The 16,150-nt window shown below is 42.4% G+C and overlaps 1 protein-coding gene across 16 annotated transcripts in view; it reads right to left on the bottom strand.

Annotated features, from left to right (window-relative positions):
- Positions 1 to 16,150, bottom strand: part of tenm2a (teneurin transmembrane protein 2a) — a 385,466-nt gene that overhangs the window by 96,034 nt on the left and 273,282 nt on the right. For all 16 annotated transcript variants that reach the window (XM_079556152.1, XM_079556155.1, XM_079556154.1 and 13 more), the window contains one exon: positions 3,005 to 3,243. In XM_079556152.1, coding sequence (XP_079412278.1) covers positions 3,005 to 3,243 — 239 coding nt within the window. The remainder of the gene's footprint in view (positions 1 to 3,004; positions 3,244 to 16,150) is intronic.

Consider the following 16,150-nt stretch of genomic DNA (forward strand, 5'->3'; position numbering starts at 1 on the left):
TTTTTTGCTGATGCCACTGTTTTTATAAGATCCTCCCATCTGTTGACTGGGTCTCTGGGGTAAACGGGGCCAATCAAGAGCTCAGTGACACATCTGCCTCCTTATCCACATTAACACTCTCACCAGCTATTTTCCCCCGCTCTATTGTCTCACCCGCTCCTGCTTCAGCACACTGGGGGATTACACGTTCTTGTCCACCAATTGAGGTCAAGAAAGACTAAAGGTCCACACGCCCCCGCGATCACCCTCCCACGTCCTCGGCTGGTCACAAAGATGCTCTCTGCAGTGGCTTCCCGAGGAGTTGGTACAAAGTGCTCTCCTCTCAGTGACTGCAATTGCTGTGACGACTGCACCATTACTGTTTTAGAACCTTTTAGGTCTGGGCCAAACTGTTGCTTTGGGCGTGAAGAGGTCTTCCATCTGAGTGAGATTGATTTTTTTTTTTTTATATCACAACCGAAAACGAAACTGCATGGCAACTTAAGAATGTGCAACAGTTCTATTTTAGTCATGATTTTCCTAAATTACTTTCATTTCTTATCTGTTTTTTGATCAAATAAAATATAAAAAAAAGTGTATTTAGCTTTTTAAAAATGGTCTTGAAAATGCAACAATAATATCGTTATTGCAATATATATGACAGTTATAAGACTAACGTTGCAATCTCAATTCAAGCTTGCTAACACCATCCATCCATGTTCGTTGCCGGGTCGTGGGGGCAGATGTTGGAGCTGCCTATATCACATTGCACCAGCCCAAATGGCTCCTCCTACAGGTGGTGGCTCCATGTAAGGACGGCCTCATGATTCTAACCGTATTGGTCTCTGATAAGGGGCTTCTTCTTCTTCCTGTTTGCTATAGGAGACCCTACCAAGGGCACAAAGCCCCCGACAACAGAGCTCCCAGCATTATTTGGGCGCTCAAACCCCTCCACCACATTAAGGTGGGGGTTTGTGGAGACGACTTGCTAACACACTGGCAATTTCACTGGCATTGAACATCTAAATCTTTGTACAACGCACATTAACAACTTATGTGACACAAACTGCAGTAAACGTTTGCTGCAGAAAAGCAATGGCTAAAATCAAACAGAAGAATGGATGAAAACCTTTGTGATCTGGCAGGGTGGCAGCTTAAGAAGATACTTGTTAGAGAATTTTCCATCCCTTGCACAGCGGTACACAAGGACACCTCCAGTTCTGCCATTATTTTTCATCTCTTTGTGAACTCTGAAAAACTAAAAAACTCTGAAAGTGTGACCGGCGTCGTCTTAGTTTTGGATTTGTCCCTCACCGCATTTAGCAGTTTCCTCTGTTATAGCATTGTCTCACAGAAGCCCCATGCTATGCACTTTGTAGCACCTTGTAGTTGTCTCATGCTTTAAAAAATAGTGGTTATCAGTGTTGCGCCATTGCTGGGACTATCAAAACCTCTACTGTGGAAGTAAAGCAAGACTTGAGTGACCAGTACTACTGCAATTGAGTGTTACAGTACATAGATATATCAGGTTAAGGCGTTTTCTACCCTGGAGCTGCAAGAGCAAACAAAAATGCCGGAGCTTAGGTAGAGTTCACCCTGGAGAGTTTGTAGCCACGATGACATTTCAACACATATAGAAATAAAGAAAGGGACTTGTGCTACCTCCCTAAACGTTCAAAGATTGTGTTCAGCATATTGTGAACAAAAAGAAAATGCATCTATAATGTGTATTCATGACATTGTAAATTTGCCTAACAATTGCAGCCTAGCATTGTCATTCCGATATGCAACCCATCCCAGCAAACTCTCTCCTATAGGAGTCGGTAAAGTGCTCTCCTCTGAGCCGCTGCCATTGCAGTAAGTACAACAGTCACTGCTCTGGTTTTGGATCAGTAAGAAACACACAGTCCCCCGCTGGCTGTGTTTAGATTGTCCCCTGAAAGATACCTGCTCACGGAAACAGCCCATAAACACTGTTTTATGTGTCTTCCTATGAGTCTGACTGGCTGTTTACTATGCAGAGCTGAGGCCTGGTCTCAGTGTGAGACTGTCACACTGCAACACAGCGCTCTCAGAATATGCATGCGTAATATAACTGGCCGTTAGCTTGATACGATTTTTTTCACTGGGGTTGTGGATGAATGCATGATTAGCACGTTTTATGCATTGTGCTTTTGGCCATATTTTGACGTTATACAGTCTCTTCAGTGGGACAGCAGCTTCGGGTCAAACAGCACAGATTCATTCAGCTAATATGAACAGGTGGCACTATGAGTTCCCACTTAATCTCAGGGCATTCACTCCTTGCGTGCTCCTCTCTTTGAAACCCAGCATGTCAAGATGGTTCAAAAGATACTCATAAGATATTCATTTGCACACTCACATTTGAAGTGTAACAAGTAGTTTATTTTTGTTTATTCAAAAAACAAGTAGAAGAGAAGAAAATAATAATTACAGTTGTGCTCAATAGTTAACATACCCTGGCAGAATTTTTGACGATTTTTATTGACAGTTTTTTTTGGGATATATGAAAGACAACACAAAACGTTATCTTTTTACTCATAGTTGTGTGAAGCCATTTGTGGTGAAACAACTGAGTTCACCATTTTTAAATCAGAATGAAAAAAGAAAGTATCAAAATGACCCTGATACCAAAGTTTGCATACTCAAGTTGTCCCTTTTTAGCATCAATGACAGCTTGGAGTTCTGTAATCTGATGGTAAAGCGGCCCATTCCTCTTGACTTTTGATCAGGGTCATTTTTGGTTATTTTGTCATTGCTGTTGTACGCTTCACACAACCATTAACTAACTACAAGTGACAAAAAGGTTTTTGTGTTATCTTTCATATTCTTGAATAATAGTAAAATTCTGCCAGGGTAAACTTTTGAGCACAACGGAATTTGGTTCCAAAGCCCTTGTGTCTTGAAAATGGCCCTTACTGTATTACATGTAAAATGTCGATATGTCACGAAAATGTGGAAAACCTTAAAAAAAAAAGCCATAAAAAAGTGCTTGCACACTCACCGATGAAGTAGGACAGTAGGATGGCCAGGAGGGCGGCCGCAGCGATGGCCGACACCGCGGCGCATTTCCAGCTGCAGTACTTGGATGGTTTCTTTAGTTTGAACGCCGATCGAGAGAAGGTGTTTCTGGGCAACAGGCGAGGGGGCGGAGAGTACACCGTCCCGGAGGTCAGAGGGTATCCGGGGGACGAACTGCTGAAGAGGGGTGTGGTCCCTGAGGACGTCTTAAACAAGAAGTGCCTGCAAAGAGAGAGGTTAAGAATTGTTATTAAGCACTAGCCAGGTCACACAAGGACATTATACAAGCAACTAAAGTTTTTTTTTTTTTTCTCGCTTTTATCCTTTTATATGTATTTTGCCTCTCAACTAATCTTTGGTAATGATGAGTTTATGTCACAAAAAGGTCAATTTTGAGGTTGTGTATTGAGTTAGAAAGCCCTCAAACTCAATGAAACAAATTGAAAGGCAGTGTCTGTTGCTTTGTAATTCGAACAGAGCTTGGGCTTCTGATTGCATCCTTCACATTTAGCCACTTAGAACTATCCAGAGACCGTTTTAAGTGGCTGGACAGCAGTTTGTCTGTTGTCCAGAGCAGACAAACTGACTGAACCCAAAGTAGCCAACAGAATAGAAAAGGTCCACTCCCCTCCAGACGTTGTAAAAAGAACTTTCAAAATAAAGCACAGAGGTTGTGATATAAGATGATGTTTTGAAATAAGTCTTGGGGAAAGCTCGGCGGCAAGGTAAACATAAAAAGGACAGTCCAATCTGCCACCCAATCAGTCCAGACGACGAGGTCACATATGGACAAGGCTCGCTCCAATTTCTCTTTGCGATGGACCCTTCCTGCCATATGGGTTTGAACATTCTTCAACTGATTGTGTCTCCAATTCGTTCCAGTCCAAGGTCTCGTTTTAACCTCCACCTGCTCGAGCCACCTTTTCTCTCTCTCTCTCTCTCTCTATATATACGCCTTTTTCATGCCTTTTCCCTCCGTTTGCACCGTCTCCTCCAATGCCCCCTCATTTCTGCACTTGATGGCGTTGAGGGATTGCTGCCGTGCGCTCTTCCGGTTCCCACTTGCCCACCGGGGTCAGAGCTCAGCGAGAGGATAAAAGGGGGATTTGAACCATTCCCAGAGCTAGTATTACCCATTATGCTTTGCTATTCTGCACCTGCTCACCCAACAAGTCCCCTTTAGCCCCCCCCCCCCCTCTCAGCCCTCCGCCATTTTCCCATTTCCAGATCTACTATCAGTCCTTCCTCTGTCACGCCTCTCCGTCCCTCAAAATTATATCGTTTGGGCATGTTATGTTCTTGTGAGCTTTTTGTTTGTCGTACTTACTCAACATGGCATTTTTTCTGGTCAACAGCTATGACCCTGCTCACTATCTTCCATATACCATATCATGAAGGTAATCTCACAGAATGGACATTTTTCAGACAGCAAAAAATAAAATAAATAAATCCTCGCTATGTCCATTACTCACAAAGTTGTTTTTCCATTGCATCTCACTTCAGATTAATTGGGGTGACAGAGGTGCTCCGGATATTAAATTCTCTAAAACTGCAGTTGTGGCAACACCAACACCAAGTCCAGACATACATTTGCGTCTGGTCATGCAATAGATACAGACGCAATCTTTGGAATTGCCCATATATGATCATGTTTGAAGCAGCCAGAGGGAAAACAAAGAAGAGAAAAAAACGGTGAACTTTCTCCTTTGAATCCACCATTGCTTTAAAGCAGAACTAAGTAGCTCATGCCCCTAGAGGCCATAAGCGCCACTGCAGGTGTCGTTGCATGTTGCTTTTTTTTTTACTCATTAATTGTCTGTGTGAGTAAATACTACACTGACAGAAAAGACAAAGGGAGAGAGGGATTACACAATGGACTCAAACTTGGCAGTAAATACTGTTTAAGTAGCGCTAGCCCGCAGTTAGCTTTGCCCGTTAGCTTGTTAGCTTCTTCTTCATGTTTCTATTAATGTGTATTGGTGGCTACGACCCAGGGGCAAGGAAGTTGCAATTGTGGGTTTCTGGCCTGACTCACACAAGGGGGAGATGAAAGACCCCCCAATCTTCCTATTAACCCTTGTATTATGCTCAGAGGGACTATGAAAAGGATTTATTAAGGTAAACAAGTAAGCTAGCTCTTATTTAACAAATGCTAAATTATGTGTATATTTTTCAACTAAATACAAAGATACAAAGACATGAAGAGGAGCAAAGTGGCTCAACAGCCCATAAAAAAAACGGACAATGCTAACCAGGAAGCAACGTTAGCTTCATGCAACATTATGCTAATGTTAGCAACGAGTGCCGTTTTTTGCTTCTATTGAACAATTTGCTGTGAAAAAAACGTTCATATGGACCTGGTTTTGACTTGATTTTATTGGTGTGTGATAAATAGTCCGTGGGTAAAAAGATTGAAAAATGTTGATTCCATGAGAGATTTTATTTCCCCTCGGCTTGGCCACGCCCCCTTGTTGTTTAGGTTGCTGTCTGTATCTATACCACCATGCAAATGAGACTCACTTTGGCAACCCCAAATGAACAAAAGAGACGGCCAAAACATAAATCATGCATTTCAAACCAATGGACGTTGCCAATATTGGGTTGAAAAAACAAAAACGAAATTATTCCCACACAGTCTTAGAAATATGAGCTGGTTATAAGTCGCAGTTTTTCTACTGTTCTCAACAGGCACCAGCACCTCCACCGTTCGGTTCTAACCATCCAAAATAAGGAAAAATAAAGATCTTTAAAAAAAAAAAAAACTTTCCAAGGTCAGAACAAGGCAGAGAATCGACTTTAGCTGCAGTTCTTTGGCAAAGCGCTCAGAGGAAGTGCGAGGCTGCCCCGGCTCAGACTCCAGGTGGTCACACTGAGCAGAGCCCCGAGGTGAGAGAGAGGCGGATCAGACGGGCCGTAGTCACTTCTCCCTCAGAAACGACAGAGGAAGAGAGGCTTTTCAGCTCCACGCCTTTGTCCGAGGAGATGTTTGTGAGGTGCGCAGGTGAGCACGCTCCAGCAGGGATGTTGTCTGAGGCTGTTTTTGACCTTGGAATTGGCGGGGTGAGTTGAAATTTGGGCCAAGAGATTTTGAAGAAGCACCAAGAAGGTTTTTAAAGATGGTCGGAAAGTAGTTTTATTTTGGTGGAAAACTAAATGGGTATTGAAAAAGTATCGAGTTGAGAGTTGCGGATCCATGCGTCTGTTTGGATACAGGAGCTTGTGCTATTTTCAGACGCGGGCCAAAACGTCAGTCAATGGATAAATGATTGACAATAGATTCACAGAAGTATAAAACATTTACAGCTCAATTCCAAGAGGCCTTACTATTGAGCCTTACTATTGAGCCATCTTTTAGTTTGGGAGTATGTCTTGACACAAATGTATTCACTATCATTGTATGTGTGACCAAATGGTTTGCAATATAATTTTGTTTCAATGGGAGAGCAACACCATAAAATAACAATGCAGGCCTGTATCACATTCTTTTTCATTAAATTCAACATGAAATCACACTTATGATGTCAAATGTATGGTTATAGACGATGAATTGAAATAACAAACAGCAGAGATAGAGAATTTATAGCGCTCGAGTTTTCTGTTTTTAAGGAATTTCAAAAGTGGTGCACCTAAATTATGTCCTGGTGTACCTCAAATACAATCCAACTTTCCAGTCCTGGACACCTGACAATGCAAGGAATATCAAGTGCTTTATTTTGTCATTCTGTGTACATTCTAGTTGCTACATGTACCTAACTATATGACAGTATTGCTGCCTTTGTTATAACAAAAGAACAAAGGCATTGTCCGACTGAATGTCAAGATGTTCAATTTACCCAGTGCTTTCCCAACAGCAGCCGCAAATGTAGTAAAATTCTTGAGTCGAGGCAATTAAACCCTATGTTGCATGTAAGCAAACATTTGTCATTCCCAAAGCCTTAATGTAACGCTGTTAATCTTCACATTTGTCATTTTCAAAGAACAAACATTGTGAAGCGTATATAAAACTACACTTTAAAAGCCTCATTAATTTCTTCAAATGTTTGCTTCTGCGATGTAAAGAGCATCATTTGTGAGCCATATGCTATCTTTATGTTAATTGCACAAAAGACTGGCGCTACAGAGACGAGCTAATTGACCAAAGGCTGCTTGCTTAACCCCCGTCTGGAAGCGTTGACGTGATTGGCTGCTGTCATAGGAAATTAACATACATTTTGTTAATGGGTGGTTATTTTGCCTTCGGTTTTCTTTTACTATTTGGGACGAGAAGTTCCCCAAGGCATCTGTGGCTCTGAGATGTATCAGTGCAGTCGAGTGGCTTTGTATCTGAACATATTGTACAGACGGACCTCAAATGACAAGAGTCTGCGAGAAATGTGTGTCAGTCTAGTGCAGTAACTTCGCAAACTCTCATTAACTTCACGGAGGAAAAAAAAAAAAAAAAAAACACAGGCAACTTTTATGAAACCGATTTTCTCATTGGTAATTAAAAAATGCCAACGTTTAATGACTTAACTCTGACAGTCTCAGTCTGAGAGTTCATCAATCGACAGCTTTCTCAAAAAAAATGCAGATCAATTCAGCAAAATGTAAAACTTTCAGAACTACGCACATTGTCCTTACACTAACAAGGCTCCAGGAGAAAAATGTACAAGATGTGTGGGCAATATTTACGTGGGTCCTGACAGTTCCCTGTACTTGGCTCGTGGCTTTTGCGCATTTAGGAGCTCCCTGGTTCTTCAAATGCGTGTTTATACATCTGTCCGCTCGCATCAAACCAGCTGACGTGCTCTAAGCAGGAGAGGACTAGGTTTGGGAGCACTCTCCATCCATTATTTATCGTCTCTGTGCGCTGTCTTTCCCTTTCACTCTCATCAAGTCCTGATTCTGATTGTTGGACCGAGATGCAACTGGATCTGCCTTTCTTGGTTGCTTCTTTTCCTTCTGCTACTACTACTTTCCCCTTTAGCTGTCAGGTTCGCTGTGTGATACCGAGGCAATAAAAAGCCTGGCAAAGAGAAACGTCTTGACTGGCTGTGTCTGCCAAGCGTGAAGTTGGGCGGAATGATTTGGGAAATAGATTTAATTGTGAGAAGGCTGAAAGATGAACTGCTAAGCAACTCAACAATCTCAGCTCTAAGGTAAAGCTTAAAGGGATATTTCAGGATTTTTGACATGGGGCCTCATTTCCTAGTTATCCAGAGTGTTGCTGATTTCTGGAGATATTTTTTTTGTAATTTATGCAGTTCTGCTGTTTGGAGAGTTACGCTAGTGCAAGGCTAGCGCATTTCTACGATATCAGCTAGCCTGCATTAAAAACAGTCTGACCCACTCCACAGTGCACCTGAGGCAAATCTCTTAAAACGCCAAACTAACCATATAAATGTCTGTGTCGATAGAATCATTTTAACCATTTTGCATTCAAAAGACCTTATATTTGCGCAGCATCAGCTTCGTGGTTGTATAAGCTACAGAGTGATCTGCGGAGTGATCTGCTAGAAAATAGTCCCTCAAAATGCGATCATTCATGTGATGCAAAGTCAGTTATATTCCAAAAAATATTCTTTTCAGACTGTTTTTAATGCAGGCTAGCTGATACCATAGAAATGCACTAGCCTTGCACTAGCCTAGCGCCACGAAACTCTTCAAATATAAGAACTGCATGAATTACACAAAAAAAATATCTCCAGAAATCAGCAACACTCTGGATAACTAGGCCTATGTCAAAAATCCTGAAATATACCTTTAAGTACGTATTATAAGATACAGGGCCTGATCTTCTGCTTGGCAGAACAACAACATTGCTCAAGATGAAGGCCGTATCCTGCGTACAAACAATTGTGCGCCAGTGCTTTCGCCGGCAGCCTGAAGGCCGTCTCTTAGAGAAGAAAAAAGGGGTCGGTTGAGGCATGGTGTGCTATGAACATCGCTACCATGAGCACTTTCAGCATACACTTCGCTCTCCTCTACGTTAACATTGTGCGCAGCTTCTTGCATCCTATTCAGAACTCGTAGGACAAACTCCAAACTATTTCTTCCACTGTCAGCTTAAGACTGTCCATCTCCCAAATGTATTGATGGGTCCCACTCTAGCCTGGTTTTACCATACCCTCGTACTTACTTCGTTTCGTACAAGGGTCTAGAATTTCTCAATTGAGCTCTGTTATCAGGTGGGAGGGGTGAACTCCATGGAAAAGATTGGATCTGATTTTCGCTAGCGTTTGCTCGTGACGTATGTAATGCGTCCGAGTGAGTGAAGCAACTCAATCATAACTCTGTCATAACTCTATCATCACTCTTGGGGTCATTCCTTGCGTATTCCATGGCTTCAATTTTATCTTCTGGATATTTGGGAGCCGAGCCGGGACGGATTGAAGAGCTTCCATTTCTTTCGTATCCGCCGCCATTGCCAAACTACAACCAGCAAATCGGCGCAAATGCTTGACGTCACCTACAACACCCGCCTCCCCCGCTCGCTGAATGGTGGGTAGAAAGCCAACCGATATAAAGCAGCCAATGAGATCAAGCCCAGACGTACATGTAGGGAAATGATAAATGACCGGAGTTTACGGATGGCTAAGGCCAGGCTAGTCCCACTCTAGTGCCAGTATTAAAGAGCGTGGGGCAAACTCCACGTGATCAAACCACCAGCACGTGCGCTCCCCCACAGTAGTGGAAAATATTGAGTGTAGTCCTGTCTGTAGGAGGTAAAGCTTGGGGAGGGACAACTGCTGTGCATAACATCGCCATGGGAGTCAATCCAGCCACTTACTGTGCCAGATATGAAAATTGCACAGAGCGTCCCCCAACAGCACTAAAGTCTAGTCTACAGTCAGTGTTTAGAAACGTAAGATTGCGCCCATAACCTTTTGTGAACAGTTTATAATCACCATTCAAATTGTATCATTATTTTGATTGTGATTACTCTTGCTTGTAGAAATAAACACTCGCAAACTGTGGCCCAAATATCAGCCTGTCAGCATTACAGCGGCTATCTATGTTAATGTATGCGTTTGCTATTCCCCGATCATGTATGTGCATATTCACCAGTAGCACGCACAGTCCAAGGTCAACCAGTGTGTCTGCGCCTCATTTTCATAGTCATTGAAGCAGTCTATGATGGCGCGGCCAGCGGTAATTAATTACAATACGCCTAATGGCAATGCAGATAGAGAGCTTGTGAAATAGCTCCGGTTCTGACACAATGTACGGCTAGATGTGGCGCTATGTGTATTTGAACCAAATTCATTTTGGTCTTTGTTGTTGCGCGCGCCGTATTGTGAGGCTCGGAGAGGGATGGGGAATATGTCTATGGGCCCATACTAATTACGTGGAGGAATGGAAAGTGTGTAATGTGCTCTGGGGAGGTAATTGACATTGATTTATGTTGCAGAGGACTATAGAGGGGGCTCTATCATAGCGGGCAGCCGGCAATCACAAGTCTGTATCATTAGGCTGGAGTTGTGTGCGTTTATGTGGGGATACGAAGGAAATTTCTTTTCTCTTCTTTCTTTTTTTTTTTTTTTGACAGTGGTCCAGTGTAGAAACGTCATAGATAATTAGAGGAAGCTGCCACTGAGCCTCTTTCACCAATCTCCACAGCAATGCAAGCCCCAAGAGTCAAAAATGGCAGCTGTTTATATTGAATACTGAGCTGATGGTTGGTTTGTGTAACTTCTTTAATTCCGGGTTGATTTCCATGTTGTAAGGCAAGGACGATTGCTGTAATGCTTATGTGAGGTCTCGGTCATACAGGAGTTTTAAATCGCAGTGGAGGCTGTCAGAAGTAGTCATCTGTCCTTGGTTGTTTAGAATGGAAGAGGCAGTAGTCCTACAGCCAAAACATCATGCGGTTTCAGTTCTTTGCAAAGCTGCATTCAACAGTAAATTATCTGGAAAATAAAGAGTAATAAAAATAATGAACGTCATCAAGCTGAAACGTTTGTAAGTTTTCGGAAAGTCTTAAAGGTGACAATGTCCCACCCAAAGACAGTTTGAGACAGTCACATTTGTAAAACAGGCACCATTTCGTCATGTACATAAACATCTGCGCATGTCAGAGGAGCTGACTGATCTCCGGCTCTTCCACTGCTTCAACAAATATCATTTTAGCGGCGAAAACTTGTGGATGACTTTAAAAATGCACATGCCAAAATAACTGTGAAGTAATTTGAGAAATGTCACACCTGCTATGAAGTAAATCTCAAGATGAAAATGCGTCGTCCAATTATACCAGTTGAGTAAACTAATGGAAGTAAATATTTCCAAATAACCACTTTGTACTTGTTTTAAAGTTATTTTTTAAAGCTTTTTGACAGAGGAATTAATTCTAACTTTTCAGGAGACTTCTGACAATTTTTGTTACAGGTTTTGACTGCTGGTTCCGCATTTTGCAGACATTTCTTCTTTCCTAATTGGCTTCCCCAAAAACTTCTTCTGACTGACACTGCCCCCTTAAATCATGACAATACTGGTAATTACCAATCTCACAATTTTTTAGACCTTTTTAGATCATTGTTTAACCTTGGCTCCGGTGACTAGCCCATGAACCAACTGTTGATCCCTTCGACAATGACAAAAAAGATTGAAGGTTGAATTTCGCCACAAAGCGGATTTAAATGACAATGAAGCAATATGAAACGACCGACATCAATGGCTTAATGTTGAATAAATGTAAATGGCTGAGGGTATTCTGCCAAATTGTCTGTTTAGAGCTTTCTGCCAGAAAATAACGTTCCATAATCAAAAATATGTCAAGAGCTGTGTTCTGAGTCATTCACACAGAAATGTCTGCCACTCTCTGACGCTCTCTAAAGGTGCACAAGACGATTTGTAACCTGTGTCAAACTGGAAACCAAGAAACCAATAAGCTGTTTCATATTAATATAACATTTACCAACAAACTAACGAGTAAGACAGCGAACAAGATTTTTTTAAATGATCCCCAAATACTATACAAACACAAAATCATAATATCTCCCTTCGAACTGTATAGGGCATGCAATTATATAATTTTCACTGTAGTCATAGCTCTCAACCCTTCAGATTAAGCATAAAAATTAGTACAACATTTCAAAACTCAACATTGACAATCGTTTTCTTTTCTCAGAGGGGGATAGTGATGAAGCCCATGCGTTAATTCAACCTGGGAGACCAATTTCAGCATCATCGACCTCCAGCCAATGATGAGCCACACCTTCGTAGCAGCCATTGCCCTCGGTTCTGCTTTTAAGCCTCTGGCATTCATGGTTTGTTTGCTTCCCAGCTGTGCTGCGACCCACCTCCACCCCGTCTCTGCCTCTGCCATCTACAGCATACCACCACCTGTGTCCAGGCTCCGGGGCAAGACACCTCCAACTCTAACCTGCCCATCCATACTAAATTGGATTCATATATCTTATCGCCAAAAATATATGTCAATAAACCTTATTGTTGTTTTTGCCTGTTTGAGTCTATCCAGGTTGAAATGGATATATCAATAATGAGACTGAAATAATCCTAAACTTAATAGGTTGAATTTCTCACTACCAACATTGAGCAGGCCACTATAGATTGGTTATATCTTTTGCAGCCTGAAGTCTTCCATAATATCCTCCCATTCAACATGATAAGTAAATACTTATGATGTTTATGATCCAACTCACACACTGACACACATTTTTTCAAAAGACTCCTGGGTCCACCCACGCACAATAAAAATGCATGTGGGCTTTGCTTCTCATGCAACTGACCTGCTTATTCTATCAAACACCTCATTTGCATCCCGGCAGCGTGAGCAGCGCCATAAGAGATGAACGGACCAAGGAGTGGGAGTCTATACATTAAAAGCCTTTGACAATGAAAAGAAGTCGAGGACGCCTTTTCACTCTCATCCAATCATCTCCGCTGAGAGTTGGAAAAACGGACCCGAACAATTAACCACAGAACAGAGAGCATGCTGGGTAATTAGCGGGAAGTCAAAGCGAGAATTCCCCTGGAGCTGGCGTGCTTTTTTTTGATACCCTCAGCCTTCGACAAACATGTACTTACGGGGAGGGACCCTGTGAGGATCCGCCGTCAGAGGTATGCAACAATTAGCAAAGGTCGAATGGTGGCGACGGCGACGGGAAAACGGTCAGATCTGAAAATGATGGTCCGCCAGATGCCGTCAGGAGAATTGTGTCGCTCAGTAACAAGCGCATGGATGTGGTAATGGCCTCATATTTGCTTTGAAAAGAAAATACCAAGAGGAGGAAATTCGTTCCATCAAGCGTGGCCGTCTGCCGCGCAACTTTACAGACAGCTGAAACAAAACTTGATATCCTTGGTTATTCAAAAGTCGGCAGCATTTTCTATATATGTTGTTGCAGAAATGAGAGGAAATTTGACTTCAGCACATCCCATATGCGACGTAATACAGGACATTTAGAGACCGGGAGACTATCAATAAAGAAGAAAATGAACCAGGAATTTTATCAATAATGACGAAGATATAAAAAACTACTGTATACTTTTACAACCAATTTCCTTGCCTTAAAGGCCCTATAACATTTTCCAAGAAGTAGAAAAAAAAAAAGTGTTTTGTCCTAGATTTCCGGTAAATGTTAAAGGTTTCTATGAATAGATCAGTTCACTTTCATTATTTATACTTGAATTTCAACAGTTATTGGGTAGAAATCTCCCCTGAATCTCGCTAACCCCCTGTGGATTCTGCTGGTAGCATCCTCACCTCTGTCCCCAGTAGTAATGCATTTGAAAATAACCTACAGCAGCGCCCCCGCCCCTCTGTTGCATTGCCGAGCTGCGCCTCGAGATAAATTGAGATGCGCCGGGGCTCTTGGCGATCCCATTTCTCCGCTTAGGACTGTGGCCACAATGGAGCGGGCCCAAGGTGCAGGGGAATGTCCCACGATCCAAGGCAGAGATCGACTCTGGCACCAGACGGGGCTCCGCGGGGCCGACTCGTAATCAGGTGCTCTCAGTAAAAACGGGGAAACAAATGTACACGCACATAAGCCTGGCCTGGGTCCTTTGGTTATATGTCTCTGACGAATGTCGTGCTTGTAGATGGTTTCATGTCCCCAATCTCCGGCGTCTCCACTCTATCTCCTGTCTACCACACTCCCCCAGAACAATCTCTTTCAATCTCCGGAGCTCTGTATTTATCTGCCCAACTTGGCCAGGACGTTTGAGCCAGAGGGTGTCAAGAATGCTTTTTTTTATTATCTTAAAAGTAATACTACAATTAAAAAAATATTAAACAAAAGCCTTTTTCTTACCAAAAACATTTCTTGTTAACAACGCCACCCTTATTACACAACAGTAAAAACATAAAATAAAATAGCAGTAATATTGTTTAATGAATATTGCGCCAATATCCCTGCCATGCTTAACAAAACAATTTCAACACTGAAAAAAATAATCTAGAAATAAGAACAATTTTCTTGAAATAAGTACATTTGCCCCTGATTTGAGTAGCTAATTTGAAGAAGTCTGTCCATGGGGTAGGTTTTCCAAACTTTTCCAAAAAGAAGATCTAATCGCACTCAAAATTAGACAGAACATCTTAATTTACTTGAAATAAGATTGTTGTAGATGTTTCTTAATTGAAGTGTAAAAAACTTGCCCCAAAGACTTCTTCTTCTTACTTTGAGAAAATTTGACTAATTTCTAGCGCATTTCATTACATTTAAGCGAGAAAATGTATTGCTTTTTGTCATCAAATTGTGTAAAATAACTTAAAACAAAAAAAAAGCAAGGGCCAAAATAACAAAATTACACTAACAAAATTAGGAGAATCAAAAAGAAAAAAAAACCTGTTGTGGCGTGTGGCATCTACCAATATGGATGTCATGTAATTATTGCGATAAAGATATATAATATATTGAGTAACCATGCATAGCAGTAATCGTACAAATATACACTTTCATGGCAATTGACAACTACCTAACCAAAAGTCCTATCTTATCTTAGCACATACTAATTCTCTCACCGGTGAGTGCATCCATGTTGGACGGTCCCCAAATCTCCTGCTTCTTCCCGCTATCTCGCGTCTGCCACCCAATTCCCCCAAAAAACAATCTCCTTCAATCACTGGAGCTGTGCATTCATCTGCTCATCCTGTCCCGTAAACCATTCCCCTTTCTCTTCACTCGGGCTCGCCCCCCTCCCCTATATCCTGTCTGTTACCCTGCCAGTCATCCGGGCCCTGGGGTGTTCTTAGGTGATCAATCTTCATCCACGCGTTGCTGTCACGCTATAGGGTAAAAAAAACAAAAAAACACACCCACGCGCCCCCACATAGCCGTTCGCATTTAGCAGAATATAACAAGTGGACGACAAATGCCAAGATTTACATATGATTACGTTAGGGAGCAGTCGCAGTCAAACGAAAAACACACAAGCAAGCGTCGCTGTTAGAATCGCTTCACTTTCCCTGCTCACACGTGGGCTCATCATCTCTTCGCTGCTAGTTTTAATGAGCTGGAGGACAGACAGTGCCAGCTTTGGGGATGGTGTGACTCTCCCTGGCTTGGGCCCAATCGCAGGCTTCCAGCAGCTCCAGCCAGCCCACCCAGCCCAGCCTCCGCCATCGAGCCATCCCAGAGAAGAGGCCTCAATCTGGGCTATGGAGGGTGGAGCTGGACGGTCTCTCGCATGCGCTGCTCTGGGCGCCGTTCGCTGTGACAGGCGCCGAGCCATGCCCAACCCCACCACCTGAACATGACCAAATACTGGCAAACAGAGAGCGTTCGACAGCGACTGCGCGCGCATGTGTGTCTTCATCTGCGGCAATAAAGGAAGCAATCAGTCTTAATAAAAAGAGCATTTGTGCATTTAAAGAAAAAAAAGAAAGAAAGACAAATCTACCGAAGAGTGCTGCACCATTTAGACAACTCATCTCCCCAATGTGTCTTGAAAGCACTATTTAATATTAAAGCAGCGGCTAGGTGACTTGGCAAGATTTAGAGCAGCCTAAAAACTAAGTGCATCATTATGGCTAAAAAGGGGCATGTTGAATACTTTCTTGACTTATTGGAGAGCAGCAATTTGGCATTTTGAGGCATTTTGTTTATGCTCTTCCTAATGCAACACTCTCAAACACTCTAGATCTGACCTATAGTCATTGGCATAGGCATTGGTAGCACTTCAC

The sequence above is a fragment of the Gobius niger genome (assembly GCF_951799975.1).
Source record: "Gobius niger genome assembly, chromosome: 5".
NCBI classification, from domain to species: Eukaryota; Metazoa; Chordata; class Actinopteri; order Gobiiformes; family Gobiidae; genus Gobius; species Gobius niger.